The sequence below is a fragment of the Polypterus senegalus genome, chromosome 16, assembly GCF_016835505.1.
Source record: "Polypterus senegalus isolate Bchr_013 chromosome 16, ASM1683550v1, whole genome shotgun sequence".
In the NCBI taxonomy this organism is placed as follows: domain Eukaryota; kingdom Metazoa; phylum Chordata; class Cladistia; order Polypteriformes; family Polypteridae; genus Polypterus; species Polypterus senegalus.
This window is the reverse complement of record NC_053169.1, coordinates 53474994-53494447: the sequence shown is the minus strand read 5'-3', so window position 1 is coordinate 53494447 and position 19454 is coordinate 53474994. Positions and strand designations below refer to the sequence as shown.

Below are 19454 nucleotides of genomic sequence, written 5' to 3'. Positions count from 1 at the left end.
CCACTTAGTCTTCCCCTATGTTCCCTTCGAGACACTCTGTTTGAAATGCAAACATGCACATGAGCAGTGTCTAACTCCCACATTTAGCCTGTTGTTTTTCTAACAACAAGATGCTAGAAGTTAGCCCTAGCCTTTTATTTTAGTTTGTTTTTGTAAAGATCAATTGGATTGTCCAGCTTATGTTAACCTGTACAGTGTTTTTAAATGCAATGTGGAATTTGTGCAGTCTTTTCCTGAATATTCAAGTCCTGTAAATGTATTCTTTCAACACAGTTTTCAGGTTCTCCAAGTGTTTTTTGTTCCATTTCTTTCATCAAAAGGTTAGATCTTGAAGACATGGAAAAGATTGATCCATTCAGAAAAAGATGCATAATTCCAGTCCTTGGGCTGATTGAAAACTCACTGTACGAGAATATGTTGGTGCACAATATTTTGTGTGTTCTGCTACAATTTCTCAATGCCTGTTCAAAAGTTTCTGACATCCTGTTAGACAATGGTCTTCTTTATGTTCTCTTCAATACTCTGGCAGCACTAAATGGGATGGAGAATGGGTAAGTAGCATAAAGGCTTTTTACTTTTTGTTAATGCTTCATTTCCTTTAACTTCCATGTTTCTTTTTTACGTCCACAGTACCATGCATAATACAATTATATTTTACATCTACTGCGTGCTTAAAAAACAAGTGCTTCTTAAGTATTCATAAATTAGGACTTTGTGCACGGTATTATATATTGTGCCTCTTCGTGTTTTTTCTAGGTTATTCTAGCAGCTGCTTTTCAGCTGTCTTCAATCAATACATTTATTATTTAGCGAGAGAGACAGTGAGAAAGACTGCTGTTTACCTAATTGTACTAAGCATATGTAATTCATTTTGTTGATCAGTTTTGAAATGATTCTGATTAATAACATTACAGTTAGCAGTGTTCCACCTGAAGTTTAAATTATGTTTATAGACACGCTGCCACTAAATATTCGCAGGCAAATCCACAACTTAATACCGGGAATGCCTGTTAAAAATCTTAGATTCATGAGTACCGATTTGGGTAGTGATCACTTTGATGAATGAAACCTGTTCAAAAAACGCATTACACAATTGAGAAGGCAGCAAAAGAATATGAAGCGAGTGACGCATACAAGCATATTCATAAGTGCAGCTACTGCGGAAACAAAGCACGGTGTAAACCTTAAGTTTAAATTAAGTTCATAGACAGGCTGCCACTGGCGTTTGTCATGCCTACAACGAATATGATATTCACAAGATTTTTAATGAGAAGATGCAGGGTATAAACGAGACTTTTGATCACTTTGTAAGAGAGTTAAAATTGCTGTAACGGAGTTAAAATTGCTGGTGAAGGACTGTGCTTATGCAAACGAATAGGAAAGCAGCTTGTAAAGCTTAACTTTAAATTAGGTTCATAGACACCCTGGCATTTGTCATGCCTAAGACGAATACGATATTCGCGAGATACAAGTTTAATGAGAGGACGCAGGGTATAAACAAAACTTTTCATCACTTTTTAACGGAGTTTAAAATTTCTGGTGAAGGACTGTGCTTATGCAAACGAAGATGAGATGGTCAGAGATAGAATAGTGTTTGGCACAAACTCAGCAAAAGAGCGAGAGAAACTTTTAAGTGCCGGGTCTGAGCTAACATTAAATGAAGCCGTGGACATCGCGAGATCGCATGAGATAGCACAAGCACAGCTGAGACGCTTCGATGCATGTACTCCGAGCGGCTCACGTGAACTGACTTTGCAGGACTGGGAAAGGTAAACCTGTGCATGCAGTATGTGATGTCTCAGATAAAGAGGAAGACGAGCTGCTTATTGATGCAGTAAGAAAGGAACAACCCTCTGAATCTGTACAAGCCTTTGTAGACATATCAATAGGAAAGCAAGGTGTAAAGCTTAAGTTTAAATTAAGTTCAAGGACACGCTACTGCTAAATATTCGCAGGCAAATCCACAACTTAATACCGGGAATGCCTTTTGAACATCTTAGATTCACAAGTACCGATTTGGGTAGTGAACATGAATGATGAATGAAACCTGTTATCTTTACAATGGTTGACAAACACGGAATATAACTTGAACACAACACATCCTCCAAATACAAGCCTGATTGAAAGAAATAATGATAATCAAATCCTTGATGACAGCAACACTCAAAACAGTGACAAATCAATTACATTGACAATCATGTTACGTTATTTTTAAAATTCCTTTTCTTTTTCATAACTTCTTTAACACACTACTTCTCCACTGCGAAGCGCGGGTATTTTGCTGGTTAATTATATTTCTAACATGATGGTATGAACCCATTGGGATTTTACATTTCTTATTCCATTTAAATATTTTCTGATACCTTGATCAATTCAAACTGTGTATTTAAAGTCTCATTTTCAGATGGTACAATTTAATATTTTTAACAGTGTTTTAAATTTTAGGTATTTGCCCCATTACAATACACACCTCTGTGGCTGCACATGCAAGCTAAATGTGTTTTACTTTGTTAATGGTGTCTATGTAGTGTACTGTTCATATTTTTCTCTTTCATAAATGCACCAGGCACATACAAACCTGAACACCAATAAACCAATGGCACATATAGAATGAAAGTTGCCTAGTTTCACCTGGGTTTGTTTATCTTCGTTAACTATGTGTACATATAACCTTGTCATATGACAGCCTTTTATATGCATCAATCATTCATTATAGTCTTCAAATAACCCTCTTTTTTAAGAAGGTTGGGTTCAGTTTTATTTGCTTTGATCATACGTATAATGTATGTTTTATTGTCACTTGCACAGTTGGAGGGCCAAAAAAATAAAATGCAAGAAAGAGAAATACAAAGGGCATTACAAATTTGTACAAAACTTGAAAGATAATCCAAAAATACTCTCTTATACATACATACACCTACTCACTATTTTTTATACTGGATTAGTTAATGTGCTTAAGATTATGAGATGAAACTGAGAGAAAACCAGTGTGAACCCAATGAGAAGGTGAAACTCCAGATAGGGTATAAACATACCAGTAGTCAGGCACAGGTTCATAGAGTTGTGAAGCTTTCTTAGCACAAAATGCAGCATAACATGAGAATGTGTCATAATATATAATGAATTAATAAAGAAAAGTACATTAGTCCATAATCTTTGCATTCTTTGTAGGATACCTCTTAATGATTTCAAGCTCCTGGTGTGTGATATTCAGCAACTTCTAGTGGCCATAACTATTCATTCATGCAGTTCCTCAGGATCTCAGTATTTCCGCATTATAGAAGACCTAATTACATTGCTTGGCTACCTGCAGACCAGCGAAAACAAGCGTACACAAGGTAATGGATATCCTTTTTAGAATAGACATCATTTTTAAAGGGACTATGCAAACCAGAAACGTTACCTGTAACTATTAATCAAAAGAAAATGAATGAGAGAGTTTCCTGTGATGCACACAGCTGATAAAAGATGTGATGAGCAGCATTTACTTTTGCAAACTTGGTAATGATAAAAATAAATATATAATATGTCACAATGTGTTTCGGTGTATATAAGGATCATCCACTTGAATTGTTATGACAGAGTATCAGTATGTTGAACTTGCATCTTGGTAAATTATCCTACTAGATGCTATAATATATTTTTATTTATTAATTTGTTGTCCCCTTCCCTACAGTCTATATAAATGAGTTTTCTGTAACTCTTTTTACAATTGTGATCTGTTTTGTACTTAGAAATGGCTATGGCATTGCAATTTCGTGTTCTGCAATCAGCTATAGAGTTTATCAAAACCACAGCCAATCAAGATTCTCAGAAATTGTCAAGCTCTGTGCACTTACCAGCATCTCATCATCATGCAATCTATCAGAAGAGGAAGAGCATTGCAGGTATTTTTATGTATATAAAAAAAATTTTTCTCTTGTATGAAGATTTGTAAAAATTGAGCAGATTTTCAGTTCAGGTTTGCTATTGAAATTTAAGTGAATACAAACAAATGTATGTAGTATTCAATGTCAATTATATGTTATAAAAAAGTATTTGTTTCTGAAATGTGTATAGCTTTGTGAATTGTGGGTTAACCTTTTTGGGTCTTTGATTGGGTGCTTGTGGATAAAAACTTGAAGTAAAAAATGTTTCACACCGACGTGGAGCACATCCACCCAACAGATGAAAGTTAATCACCATTAATGTATATTTATTAATATTTTGTTTTTACTAGTTTTCTGTGTGTTAAAATTGTCGTTGGTGTGTCTTTTAAATTTATGTTTATAATGCTTAACAAATCTGTGAATTATTTATCATATATATTATTTTTTTTTTAACTTAAATGGGATATCGTTCCAAAATGACTTGTCATTTACATCTGTTTTGCAAATTTCAACATTTGGTAGCATTGGGTTTACATGTTAGCTTCTATGTCACACTGACTATTTATAGGGGGAGCATCTATGTTGTTTTCAAGTTCTTGTTCTTCATTTACTGTAATGTTATTGAACTGATTACCATAATCAGTCAGAATTTAGTAGTGAACCAATTTGAAGAAAAAGATCATACAATTGGAGCAGAAGTAGCTCATGACATTTGATCAGAATTGTACAGTGAACAATTGAAGGTGAAACATTATAAAATCTGGAATGTAATATTGACATTTTCATTAGAGTTAAATAAAAAAGGTTAATTGCTAAACTCATATCCTTTGACTCTTTTGAATCCTAATAAGAATAGTGATAAGTAGTATTAATATTAAGTGACTGTATTGAACATTCTGTATGTTCTGAGTTAAACTATTTCATGATCACTTTAATTTTATTGACCTTTACACCTTTTTGGTACAAAAGGTTCAACTGCCATGAAAGATTCCATAATTCCACGCCTCCCAAGGCAGCATTTCTGTTCCTATGACCAGATACCGATGCCCCCTTCAATCATGTTAAATCAGGAGTTTCCTCTCCTGTCTCCTTCAGGATCTTCCACGTGCATCTTCCCAACTGAATCAGGTGCAGTAAGAGCAGTAGTGTCACACAGTTTTGCACTGCACAAAACATTTCAACTGTCAGAAATGTTTTCCTTATGTGTGTGCTTCTACTGTATGTCCTAAATATTTTACTTACCCTAAATAAATAATCCACTAGCTCTGTAGAGTTAAACTTTTCATACAAAAAAATCTTCCTTTAGTTAACCCCCATTAACTATTAACATTAAACATATATGGGAAATCCAGTGCATGTTATGATGTTATTAGATATAAATTTCATTTTGAAATATTGAGAAGCAGATAGACTGTTTGAATTAAAAAAAAAAAAAATCAACCAATCAATTGTTCTGCTTATGACCATCTTCAATTTGGATATTTAGAATTATCATCTATTTTAGGTTACAAGCAAATTGCTAGGATTACAATGTTTCTACTATACACTTTTGGGACCAAACCTAAAAATATTTTTTTTAGTGTAATTTATATATGACTTAAGAACTGAAGGTTACTTTTAATTGGAGAGTTGATAAGAATGTTTAGCATCATAATGTTAATTTTAAATACAGCAACATCGGGTTCCTGTTTAATAAATTAAACTTTATCTCTTACATTCACATCAGTTTTCATTAGTTTCTTAAAAAGCATGGCCGAGTTATTTTTAATTAAAAAGGTCCAGTAATTGGTAATACAGCTAATAATTTTTGCATCTCTACCAAGTGGGTGTTTTTTTTTTTGGTGGTGGTAGTGGTTGGCACACAACATGGCAACAGTTCTTTAAAAGTGAATATACAGTGATCCCCTGCTATATCGCGGTTCAGCTATCGCGCCCCCACTACATCGTGGATTTATTATAATTATTACTAGGGGGCTCTGCCCCCTGCTCGCTTCACTCGGCCCACCCGTGGGTTTGGCTTACCGCATAAACAATTTAAAGAGATTGTATTTTTCATGGGAATTGTAACATATGCATTATTTTCATTTTAACTTTAAAACTTTTATAAAAACAAAATTGATCTTTTATTTCCTGCCCTGGACGTGGTTAAATCTTTTTTTTGTGGGACTTATAACGCTGCTTGCGTTGTAAGGGGGGTAGGGTGGTCTGAACACATGCTAAAGAGATGTGATCGGTTCAGCTGCTGTCTTGCTGCTGCTGGCCAGCTGTGTGTTGTGCTTGTCGCACTTTGCGTCAATTGCTTAGCATTCTGAAGGATGGGGGTGTGTGAGGGCTGAATGCGCGCTGGCTTGTTGCAGCTCCTTCTGGCAAGCTGTGTGTTCTGCTTGTCGTTGTTTTAAGGGCTGGGAGCACCTGAAGTTTGTCTGGCAAAAGCATTCTAACAACTGCTAAATTTGATGTCAGTGAACTTGTTTTAAATTGTTTCTAAGTAGGGCATGACGTGCAAAGGTTACCGTCTCATGGGTTTTGCTTCCTATGGTTGTAATGTCTAGTCTTGCGTGTCATCAAAGTGTCTCTCCGAGATGATCTGGTCTCCATCACTTAGCTCAACCCACCCACCCCCAGGCTTAAACTATAAAAAAATGTTTATTTATGTGGTATTTCTATATCGCGGATTTTCACCTATCGCTGATGGGTCTGGAACATAACTTCCATAATAAGTGGGGGATCACTGTACTGCATTTTTTTCTAGTACTATTCAATACTGTTTGCTACATTGTGTATGATGCATTTTTTTCCATTATCTTAGATTTCTTTATGCAACTACTCTCTTACTGCCAATAATTCATAACCTTTGTTATGAATTGTCTTTAAAAATCTTATAGATGCCTTTAACACTTTCAGTAAATGCAGTTGACATGAATGATTGGTCATTCATGCTGTTTAATCTTTGTTATTAATATTTTGAGTCTGTATAATGTACATTGTTTTGAATTTTATGACTTTATAAAGTGGGGTGCATTTATTTCCTGTTCAGTTTTTACATCTCATATTACTTGATATACTGCTTACATCTGTAGGACCTCGCAGGTTTTCTCTTGCTCAGTCTGACACTTTACTTTTACGGTTGAGATCAGTGGCTAATGATGAGCTGGCAGTTATGATGGAGAGGAGGATGAGTCAGGAAAATCCCATAAGAGCCAGTGAGTCTGAATACATTCAGCGACTCCAGAGACTAACTGTCTTATCTGTCAATCGTCTTATCTATCAAGGTAAATTATTTTGTTCCTCTTCACCACACAGTTGAGTTTTCAATAGGATTTATGATATAAAAATGTTTGTAGACTGTAAAACATTTGCACAGCAAATGGTTTTAACTTTTTTTTTATAACATTGACTACATGTGTCATATTTTTTGTTTCTTTTCTGAATCCGTTTTATATCTTGATCACCTATTCTGAATACAGTACAGTGAAATATGATAACTTGAATTATCTATTTCAGATGGAAGTTGTGACTTCTTCGATTTGCTGAACATCCCACAGCCTCCAATACAACAGAGGTCTTCAGAACAGCAGTCAGATCAACTTGATGAAGGTGGATCTGTAAAGCAAACAAACAGCTTAAAGACATTCCAGAATGAAATTTTAAAATTAATGATGGAAGGAATCAAAATAGGCCTTGTAAGTGTTATAGAAAAATATTTTTTATAGAAAAGATAACTAATTATCTAAAACGTCTTTACAGGTGTTCTACATAGAATTGAATTATACTCGCCCAAGATATTTCTTTCTTAGCTTAATTTTTTGCATTTATTGATTTTTAATTTAGAGAATGACATGCTTTTGCTATGTTATAGATTTGTGTTACCCTTTTAGACTGACGTAGATGTATACAGGCAGTCCTGCAAATCTTGCAGCTGTCCATTGCCACTAATGGCCCTCCTCTCCTTATTAAATGCAAAATTTAATTCTTCCAGTAGATGGGATTGAAGAGGTGTCATTGACTCATTTGCATTCTGTGATTCATTAAAAACGTTAATTGTTTGAGAAACAAAATACCTATATACTTCTAAAAAATCGTTAAAACATTTGGGGAATGTGTTCTAAAAATTTTTTTTGTGTTATTGAAAACTTCTGAAACAAAGAGCAATCATATGCCTGTTATCAGTGAATCTAGCATGCAGTTAAATAAGTTGTTGGTTATTGTGGTAAATATTTGAATATGCAGAAAACATTGTCTAAACAATTTTGCCAGAAGTATATTTTTTTAATGCCAGATATGATAGTTTTAGCATCAATGAAATTGATGCAGTTCTGGCATTTTAATGCACTTCAGTCCTTGGGTTTTTACACAGAATAGCACAGTAAAAGGAAAACATGTAGTTATTAGCAGTTGTATGGGAAAAATACCTTTATTGATAAGAGAAGTCTCAAAAAATGGCCAAACGCCTGAAATTTCCAAGGATGACCATAAACTAAAATAACAGCTGAAAGTGCAACCTATGAATTAGCTACAGTAGCAGAAGACCACAATGGGTTCTACTGTTGTCAGCTAAAAACAAAATAATAATGAGAAAAAGGCACATAATCACCAAAACCACATAATGTAATATTGGGGAAAAATGCTGTCTAGTTTCATGATTCTCAATTACTGTCGAAACATGCAGAGAATATTGTCTAAAACTGGTGATAACAGAAAGTATCCATTGATCCACCCTGACCTTTTTGATGGTACAGGTTGTTGTTGTTGTTGGTAGTGTAATGGTGTGTGCAATGTTTTCTTGACATGAAATAGTACTGTTTGAATGTCACAAGAGCACCTAGCATTTACTGCTGGCCATGTACATTTCTTTAAATGTATACATCTAGCAGAATAAAACAAATTAAAAGCATGCATCATCATAAAACATCTCAAGCTGGTTTCATGCATATGACTTCAGTTTAGTCGAATGACCTAAAAAATCCCCAAATTGTAATCCAATAATACTTCTTTGGGATGATGTGGAATGATAGAAATGCAGCATTAATGTGTAGTGGAAAAATATGTAGAAACTGAATAATGCTGTTTCATCATCATTGACTCAAAATCTGTAAGGAATGATTCCAATACTTTATTGAACCCATGCCTTAGAAAATTCAGCTTTTTCAGCTGGTCAAAGGGAGTCTAACCAGTAGATGTTGCATTATTTTAAAAATTGTGATACACTCATCATATCAGACAGGTTTCTTTTTGCCCTTCATTGGTAAAGAAATGTTTGGGTGTCCATTCTTGATTTTTAGCTGCGCTTGTTTTCATGAAATTTGCTGATGGACAGCAACCTTGGAGACACTTAAAGCTAAGAACCAAATAGTTAGGATATAGGGTCATCAACTGTATATTTTATATTAGCCAAACCATCCTATGAAGACATAGAACCAAAGTGTGTTTGGGGCTTATTAACACTAGAATCCCTGAAGCCTATGAAAAAAGTTATGCCATGCCACCTTAAATTGCTTCGCACCCCTTCATCAGCATATTTGTTTTGCAAATGTGTTAATCAGCACAAGCAGCCTGCTATCACATCCTCCAAAGACGTTCTTGAAGTTCTCCCAGCTCTAGTCCCTTTATCTGCGTGTGAGGTGCCTTGATTTGTATAGGGTAGATAATATATCATTATTTGGAATACATGCATTTCATGTCTACAACGATCAAGTAAATGATGGATGAAATGCGAGGCAAGAAATATTGAACACATAACTAAAACAGAAACCTTTTTACATGTTATAGTAATAAGGATGTGAAGTGTATAATGTGTGAAGACTTTAGTCCAAATATCAAATAAACATGTGCGTGTTTATTCAAGAAAATAACCAAAGAAAACTAAATCATTCAATTTACATGTTTCTGTCAAAGAGTTAAATACCCAAGCTGAAATGTCAGTCAACATGAAAATTGAAATGTCTTCTTGGATGGTGGAGAGGTAAGAACCTGCTGCCTTAAAACCAAAAGTTTGCGGGTTCAAGTCCAGGTGTTACTCATTTTGAGTAGTGAGCTGCTATTATTATTAATTTTATTATTACTACTACTACTATAATATAATAAAAAATACAATTGATTTTATTCTGTAATACCTGGTGTAAATTTTTGCTACCTGTAAAAGATATCGCGGAAGGAATATAAGCAGACACACAAACACTGGTGAATCATGTCTTCTTATCTTGTCACTTGAATTTTTTCTTATTCAGTTTTATTCTTGAATAAAAGCACACTTGTTTCGTTATTCTTTTGCCAAAGTATTTATTTTATATTCCAGTAACCAATTGAATGAGATCAAATCTGTCTCTTCCTCTATACACACATCCATGGTTCAAAATGTTACCATTTGAAAACACTATGCCCTGTGAAGATGAGTTATTATTTGATGATGTGTTTTTTTTTGTTTTGTTTTTATTTTTTGTTTTGTTTTTTTGATCTTACCCTTACTCTGCGTTATGTTGTATGGTACTGAGAATGCAGACAGGCTTCTTCTTTTTGGGCGCATACACTGTCAGCATGGCACTGCCAGATCTAAACACTAACGTGGAGAATTGCTTGTGTACTAAAGCGACTTTAGCTTCAGGTGGAAGTTTCCCATCCCATTTTATTTATGGTGCCAAGCAGAATTGTGTTGCGGTGCATCAGCCTATTAGCCAGCGAAAACGATGTGAATAAGTTGTCTGTTGTTAATGTTATGCCCTTGTCCAGAAACGGTTCCATAAGCTTTATGACCACAGTCTAGGAAAGTCTTTCTCCAGTGGGAGCACTGTGGTCATTTTCTAAATAAGGAGTGGCATTGCACATGTACTTTGTACAAATCTGCTGCAATCCAAAACTTTATGCCAAATTTGTCAGGCTTGGTTGAGATGTATTGCAAGAAAGGACAACGGACCTGGGTTGGAAACAGTTGCTCATCAACAGTAATATGTTGCCCTGAGTTATAACTCAATACACAGTTCTAAACAAACTGTTGCCAGATGCCTGAGATCGCAGCAAATCTGTTGTTTTTTACACGTTCTGCACAGGTGTCTTTGTTGTCAAAGCGCAAATGCCGCATGATAGTCTGATAGCGGTCACACCACATTGTATCATTGATTGCCAGTGCAACAAATAGTTCTGAGCAACCATCAGCCAGCACAAACTGTGGCCATTGCTGCTCTTGTGAAAAGAATGGAGATAAACATTATCAACTCGAAAAGGGAGAGGCAAGTTCGTTGTACTTTGTGAACGTCAATGACAGAATAAAGCTGAATTTAAAAAAAAAAAAAAGCTAACTTTTACAAGTGGCTAAAATTTATACTGGGTGTTACAGGCATAAATCAAATGTATATTTTTATTATATTATAGTAATAATAATAGCAGCTCACTACTCAAAATAGATGGAGCAGTTCTTACCTCTGCACCAGTCAAACAGACACGTCAACTTTCTGTCAATTGATATTTGGGCTTGGGTTTTTACTCATTGATGACAACATGTATATTTAATGATTTGTTTTCTTTGGTTATATTCTTGAATAGAAGCGCACTTGTTTTGTTATACCTTTTGTGAAAGTGTTTATTTGATACTTGGACTAAAGTCTTCACACATTATACACTTCACGTCATTATTACTATAACATGAAAAAAGTTTTTGTTTTAGTTATGTGTTCAGCATTTCTTGCCTCGCATTTCCTGTTATCCAACAATTACCCAGATCATTGTAGACACTGACGCTAAACAAGCATGAAATGCATGTATTCCAAATAATGATATATTATTTACCTAATACATCTCAAGATACTTTACACCCAGATAAACAGACTTGAGCCGAAAGAATTTCAGCTGCGTCGGTGGGGGATGTGATAGCAGGCTGCTTGTGCTAATTGACACATTTCCAAAACAAAGACACTGATGAAGAGGTGCGAATGAAATTTAAGGTAAAATCTTCGGGGATTTTAGTATGAAGGTTAGATTGGGCTATGGTACTTTTACAAAATTAGGAACTGCTGCATATAATGTATGTTTTCATAAATATCGCTCTCTACATAATAGTTTGTATATATACAGACAAAACAAGAACAGGTTGTAACTCATTTAGCCCATTCATCAGCTGTCTAAACATGCTTTATTCATTATAGAGAGAGTGGGGGCATCAAGCACCAGGTAGAATTCAACTCTGGATGTGAGACCAGATTATCACTGGAAATAGATGTGAAGACCTGTGTCACCTAACCTGGTGACACTAGTAAATATAGTGTAAAACTGCATGGAGAGATGGTAAACTAGGGACTAAGGATATAATTTATACCACTCAAAATCTTTTCTGATATATTCTTATATTTAAATACAAACTTTTTTGTAAAAAAAAAAAAAGTTAAAACATATAATCTGTAGTCTTTTCTATACACTTCATCACAATTGATATTAAGTAAACAGTTCCGGAAAATCAGCATATTCCCGTAGATGAGCTCTCTTTGATACTTGGTACAATAGCTGACTTCTTGAATAAAGATAGCATACTATAAGAATCTGAACAAATTTTGAATAATTGACAGCCAATTGGTATTAGCTCCCTAGTAAAAGTTTTCAATAAAAAGCCAAAAATATCAAGGCATATTGTATTAACATTGATATGCCTAAAAGCATTTAGCACAAAACCTGAATATTTTTTTTTCAGATATTACAAGAATTTATGACAATACTTTTACAGTAAAGCAGGGGAATAAATTAGATGGTATTATGCTCAGAGTTAGCCAAAGGTGATTTTGTTATGGCTCTGTACATTACAATCAGAGTGTTTTCAGACCCCTTCACTTTTTTCCCTACTTTTTTCACATTTTGTTATGTTGCAACCTTGCGCTAAAATAATTTAAATTCCTTTTTCTCCCACATAAAGCAGCACTCAATACCCCAAAATGACAATTTGGAAGAAAATAATTTCAGTGTTTTTTTTTCTTTTCTCTTTCTCTAATGTGTGTGTGTGTGTGTATATATATATATATATATATATATATATATGTATATATATATATATATATATATATATATATATATATATATATATATATATATATATATGAAATATCACATCGACGCAATTAGTGAGACCCTTTGCCGTGACACTTAAAATTTAGCTGAGGTGCATCCCATTTTATTGACCATCATTGAGATATTTTATTTCTGTTTGGAGTCAATTCAATTGATAGGACATGATTAGGAAAGTCACACACCTGTCTATAAAAGATCCCGCAGTTGCCAATGTGAATCAGAATAACAACCAAGTCAATGGAGTTGCCTGCAGAGCTTAGACACTAATGCTGAGTTATAGATCTGTGGAAGACTACAAAAAAAATTCCTTAAATGTTGAAGGTTCCATAGATCACAGTTGCCTTCATAATTCTTAATTGGAAGAAGTTTTGAAAACCCACAACTCTTCTAATGCTGGCCGCCCAGCCAAACTGAGTAGCCGTGAGAAAAGGGTGCAAGAGAGATGACCTATAACCTGATTTTAACTCTGGCTGATTCCCAGAGAACCTGTGTGGAAATGGGAGAAACTTGCAAGACACTCGTCACTGTAGCACTCCACTGATCTAGTCTTTATGACGGAATGGCCAGACAGAAGCCATTCCTCAGGGGAAAGAAAATGCACCTGAAAGCAATCTGAAAGTTTGCAAAAAGCCACTTAAAAGACTCTCTGATTGTGAGAAGCAAGCTTTCCTGGTCTAGTGAAACAAAGGTTTGCATTGTTTCTGGAGGGAGGAAACTATGCATCACCTGTGTGATACGATTCCAACGGTGAAGTGGGGTGGTGTCAGCCCTATAGTGTGGGGTTGTTCTAAGTGGCAGGAAATGGGAAATTAGATAGAGTTAAGGGAAAGAGCAAGGTATAAACATGAAAACCTGCTCCAGAGCACTCTGGATCTCATACTGGGCTGCAGGTTCCAACAAGATGATGATCTTATGGACAAAGCAAAGATAACACAGGTGACTAAGCAGCAACTCTGGAATATACTTGAGTGGTCCAGCCAGAGCCAGGACTTGAACCCAATCAAACATGTCTGGAGAAACCAAAAATTAACTGACTACTGACTGTCCCCATCAAAACTGAGAGAGCTTGAGAGAATCTGCAGAGAAGAATGGCAGATAATCCCTAAATCCAGGTGTGAAGCTTATTGCATCATATCCAGCAAGAGTCCAGACTGTAATTGCTGCTAAAGGTGTCCCAAGTAAGTACTGAGTTCATTATGTGTTGTAAATTTATTGCAAATCTGACAACACTGTAAAACATAACTTTTTTATATTTGCATAATTCACGGTCATTAATTTTTTAACCTGCCAATTTGACAGTGTTGTAAGAGTTTGTGAATGACCAATGCAAAACTTACCTATCAATCCCTTTTACTTTATTGGCTTATTCCTTATCAGTTGCTGGGCAAGGTAGGAAATATGAATAATTATAATATTAGTCTATGTCCAAAGTATTTACGCTGACGGAAATAAAATACTTTTATCATTTTGCTACCAGACCGAGTGTAACCAAATGTAATGCAAATATGAAATCATATTAATGCACTGCTATTAAAAAAAAAAAAAACAGAAATCATAAACCTCTAAAGGCAAGATCTCTATTGTTTGAGTATAGTCTCATTTATTCATGTTCAGCAGATTTTTACAAAAGAGTGCAAAACAGTTAGGCAAGTGACCGTTCATGAGAAGTTACTATATATAGGCCATTTACTTGATATACTGTGCTATTATTTGTAAGGTATTTTTCTGTGCACAAGACCAGTGCTATTTGACCAGGTTGTGAGGGGTGCTCATACATTAACCAAAAAAAAAAAAAAAAACAACGTGAAGTGTCTGGCAATTCCACAGTAGTTGTTGAAGGTGTTTGCTATGATGAGCTTATCTGCTCATCCTGCCACGTTGCCACTACAACTCTCTCCAGGCAAAGAGATGGATGAAGAGTGAATTGAAGTGATCGTGTCAGTGAGCTAGTTAAGATCCTATCAGGTAACCATTGCCTAACAATTTTTATAATTTTTTGAAAACTAGGCAATTTTTTACTTTTTCAGGAATTTTAAAGACAAAGGGCACTCATAATGCAGTAGCAATTATCCAGTGTTCTCATGTTTCTAGTTATGACTCCGATTTCATGTTGTGTTTTTGGGAAACCTTTTTTAGGTTAGCATAATGTCACTTATTTGCTTGTAAAATAGGATGTCTTAACTTTGGCTGTAAATGGCTGCTAGAACAATAGATGAGACGTTACACAAAGTATCTGAAGGGATTTGCATTTTTTATTTATCCAGAAAAAAATATTTTAAAATAATTTTGCTTCTAAGCACTTGACTTTTTTAATATAAATGCGGACACATTCACCTGTAACCTGAAGAAACTGGTCTGTGATCAGTCCACTGAAAAACTGGGAAATCCCCCTACCACGTCCTGCATCTGTCTGCTCAGACTGGCTCAGTAAACTTAGAACACAGAACACTCATTTTATCTTTTCTTAATTGTTGAAGTCAGCCTATCAGTCCTCCTTAGTTTGGACTGTAATTACAGTGGTTACATTTGCTTCCTTAGTAGATGAAGCAGATGCAACTAATTGAGGCTAACAAAATAGTGACACAGTTGACATTTAGTTGCCGATAATGAATACATCTAAATTGGTTGTATTAATTTGTTCTTTTTTTGTTGTTTTGTTTTTGCTTTCCCTGAATTTGAATTTCGATGTACTCTTAGTGATGTTATAAACCTATTAAACCTATTGCAGCACTTTTCTTGAACTGTATTAAACTCACCAAAACATTTTTATTTAAGTTCTGCCACTGAAATACCAATATACACTCAGTGGTTAGTTTATAATGTGCCCTTGGTTTACACTTTGATGGGCCCATCCTTTGCCTTCTAGACATTCTGAGATTTTTAAGGCATGTATTCATTAAGGTGTTGGTACTGCTCCTTAAGAATTTTGAGTTGTGCTGTTTTTTTAGCATCAATAGCATGTCTCCAGATTTTGGGACCATTTATGCCTGTATCCTCCCATTCCATTTCTTCCCTGAGGATACTTGCTTTTATGGTGGATTACCCTGTTAAGTGTTTCCACTCAAAGAAGACTAGACTGTGGCCATATAAGAATGAATGCACATGGTTAGAAGTCATGCTTAGTTATGCTTGTGGTATTCAAATGATGTTTAACTGATATTAATAGTACAAAGGCGGTACCATTAATTCAGTGCATAATAGATCAATGAATGCTTGGTGTTAATGGCAAATTCTCATCTGCCATGTGCATGATGCAACAGAAATAAATAGTTGTGAAGCAAGGCAACTTATTTCCTACCTTACATCATCCAGTTTTGGTGATCACTTATCGAATGTAACTTCATCTTCTTAATTGTTAGCTGACAAGAGTGGAACTCAGTGTGTATGATATTCAATACAGCCATATATCCAGCTGTTTGGAGAATAAGGCTATTTGCATTAAGAAGCAGGTGTACCTAATAAAGTGGCGACTGAGTATATATTATGTGAGCAACTATACAAGTAGTTTTTTATTCTGCATTTGCATTTTTTTCTAATTTTGTAACCTTATAATAAGTTGTCAGTTTTCTTAATCCTTTCCATTTAAAGTTTCTCTCAACTTTCTAGTTTTAAACACTTTTACCTGTAGTCTAGTCTGAACTTCAGCAGTTTTTTCTTTGGGGGAAAAATACCTTAATTAAAACTTTAAGAAAACGTTTTTTTAATTTGCTTAAGGGTACTGTTATAAGACTTTCAAGTATTCTGAGCTGTGTCTAAAAATGTAGAAAAAAATTTATTCATAAAAGACATACATATGAACAAGGTGGGAAAAAGATGAGAGATTCAAAGACTGAAATGTTTACAATGAAGAGAGTGTAAAAAAGTGGTAACCGATAACAGGAAAATACTTTCGAAAGAGTTAAAAAATCGATGTTATCAGCATATTGATGCTTGTTAGCACTTTTGTAAGTTAGAAATTAGTATGTTAAACAGCATTTTGTACAATTTTAAACTTAAAAATTCCATTAAATTCCACTAAATTATATTTTACTTTGGCATGCAGAACCTGGTATTTTCTTTCAGTTTGAACTTAAGACTTAATATTCTAAAAAAAGATGCATTGTGAGATCAAGTTTTTACACCTGGAAAACTCTTCTAGAAATGTGTATGGTATGAGAAGAAGAATTGATTGATTGATATTAATCAGTTATTTGTTTTGAACCAAGGTTATTATAGTTAACGAAAACTAAAATCAAAAACTGAAGCTATTATTAAAAAAACATTTTCGTAAACTGAAATAAAATAACAAAAATGAATTGAAAAACTAAAATAAACTATTAAAGTAGCTGGAAAGGAAAACTGAAATAATAATTTACTAAACAGCATTTTAGTTTTCGTTTTTGAATTCATTTTCTTGCTGTTAGTTTTTAACCCTTATAACTTCTAACTCTAAAACTGTAAGCCATCTACCACGAGCCGCCCGCACGTATTCATCCGGTGAACGGCAGCTGGTGACGGAGGGTGGGTGTTCACACAGCATTTGCGGTGACAGAGCGAGCTGAATACACGTGTAAAGCGTGTGTAGTAGAAATCGATTTACGTGTCATCTTTCTTTGTACTTGTTGTATATCAACATGTAATTCAAACGCCTGAAATCGTAATGTGCTGGTCAACAAAAACTTTACCATATGGACAAAAAAATCATGAGCGAGTAACATTTCAGTTTATTTCTCAGGTGCCTGCTTTTTGTTGACAGTAATTCACCTGCCACTTTGCATTTGAAGTATACATAGAGAAAGTATACTAATCATGAAAAAAATTCAACCTTCACATTTTGATGAATCTTGACGTTTTAGAACTCCCCGAGTCCGAAAATACCGTTTTTTGGAATTACGTCTGTGTGTGTGCATACCTACATGTGTATGCGTGTATATAAACACGATAACTCAAAATTGCAACTAGACAGATGGATGAAATTTGGCATGGGATTGTTACACCAGAATTGTTGATCAGTATTAACTTTTGGGCCAAATCCATTAACCAGAAGTGGTACTTTACCTGAACACATACTGGATTTTTTTTTTAATTCATGCAGCTGTATTCATGTCCATCCATCCATCCCTCCATCCTCTTCTGCTTATCCGGGGTCGGGTTGCAGGGGCAGCAGCTTAAGCAGAGAGGCCCATACTTCCCTCTCCCTGGCCACTTCTTCCAGCTCTTCCAGGAGAATCCCAAGGCATTCCCAGGCCAGCCGGGAGATATAGTCCCTCCAGTGTGTCCTGGGTCTTCCCCAGGGCCTCCTCACCTCACCAGGGAGGCGTCCAGGAGGCATCCTGATCAGATGTCCGAGCCACCTCATCTGACTCCTCTCGATGCGAAGGAGTAGCTCTACTCTGAGCCCCTTCCGGATGACTGAGCTTCTCACCCTATCTTTAAGGGAAAGCCCAGACACCCTGCGGAGGAAACTCATTTCAGCCGCTTGTATTTGCGATCTCATTCTTTCGGTCACTACCCATAGCTCATGACCATAAGTGAGGGTAGGAACGTAGATGGACTGGTAAACTGACAACTTCGCCTTACAGCTCAGCTCTTTTTTCACCACGACAGACCGATGTAGAGCCCGCATCACTGCGGATGCCGCACTGATCCTCCTGTGGGTCTCCTAGTCCATTCTTCCTTCACTCGTGAACAAGACCCCGAGATACTTGAACTCCTCCACTTGGGGCAGAATCTCTCCCACAACCCTGAGAGGGCACTCCACTCTTTTCAGGCTGAGGACCATGGTCTCGGATTTGGAGGTGCTGATTCTCATCCCAGCTGCTTCACACTCAGCTGCGAACCGATCCAGAGAGAGCTGAAGATCACGGCCTGATGAAGCAAGCAGGACAACATCATCTGCAAGAAGCAGTGACCCAATCTTGAGTCCACCAAACGGACCCCTTCAACAACCTGGCTGCGCCTAAAAATTCATGTAGTCAATTTTATTCAAATTTACTTTTATAATAATTGTTCCATATATTATTTATTTGATTTAATTTGTTGATGATGATTCTTTATTGTACATAATATAATCATTGTCTTGCGGTTTACTCCTCAAATATCCATCCCCATATCTGAGTACATGAGAAAGTCTAGGGTAGACTACTAACCATTTTTGAAAATAAAACGGGACTGATCGAGAGACTGACAATGTCAACATACAAGATCAGCATATTGTTGCTGACCAATCACTTTTCCTTTAAAAATATCGTTTAACAATGAAGCAATGCAAACCTTGTAAAATCCCTGAGTTGGTAACATGTCTACTGAACTACAGGTAGGTGGGGGAAGCGAATCTGCCAAGTGGTGTAAAGCTAAACATACTCATTTGTTTTTGTATTTATTCTATATCTATTAATTTATCTTTTTTAGTTCATATTCAGCTCAAAATACCGGATATTGTGACAATAATCCAGTAGCAGAATTATGCTTTAAAATATCTATTTTTTCAATGTTTCTCTCTCTCTCTCTCTCAAAACAGATAGTTGAAATATCATATTCTTTTTGTTTTTAACATCAGCC

General features: G+C 35.5%; 1 protein-coding gene across 4 annotated transcripts in view; it reads left to right on the top strand.

The window, feature by feature from the left end:
- Positions 1-19454, top strand: part of lyst (lysosomal trafficking regulator) — a 299712-nt gene that overhangs the window by 187105 nt on the left and 93153 nt on the right. For 2 of the 4 annotated variants that reach the window (XM_039737864.1, XM_039737861.1), the window contains exons 27-31: positions 321-551; positions 3172-3338; positions 3735-3887; positions 6950-7141; positions 7374-7552. In XM_039737864.1, coding sequence (XP_039593798.1) covers positions 321-551; positions 3172-3338; positions 3735-3887; positions 6950-7141; positions 7374-7552 — 922 coding nt within the window. Of the gene's footprint in view, positions 1-320; positions 552-3171; positions 3339-3734; positions 3888-4838; positions 4998-6949; positions 7142-7373; positions 7553-19454 lie in introns of all 4 variants that reach the window. The other 2 variants (XM_039737860.1, XM_039737863.1) reach the window with 2 other exon arrangements.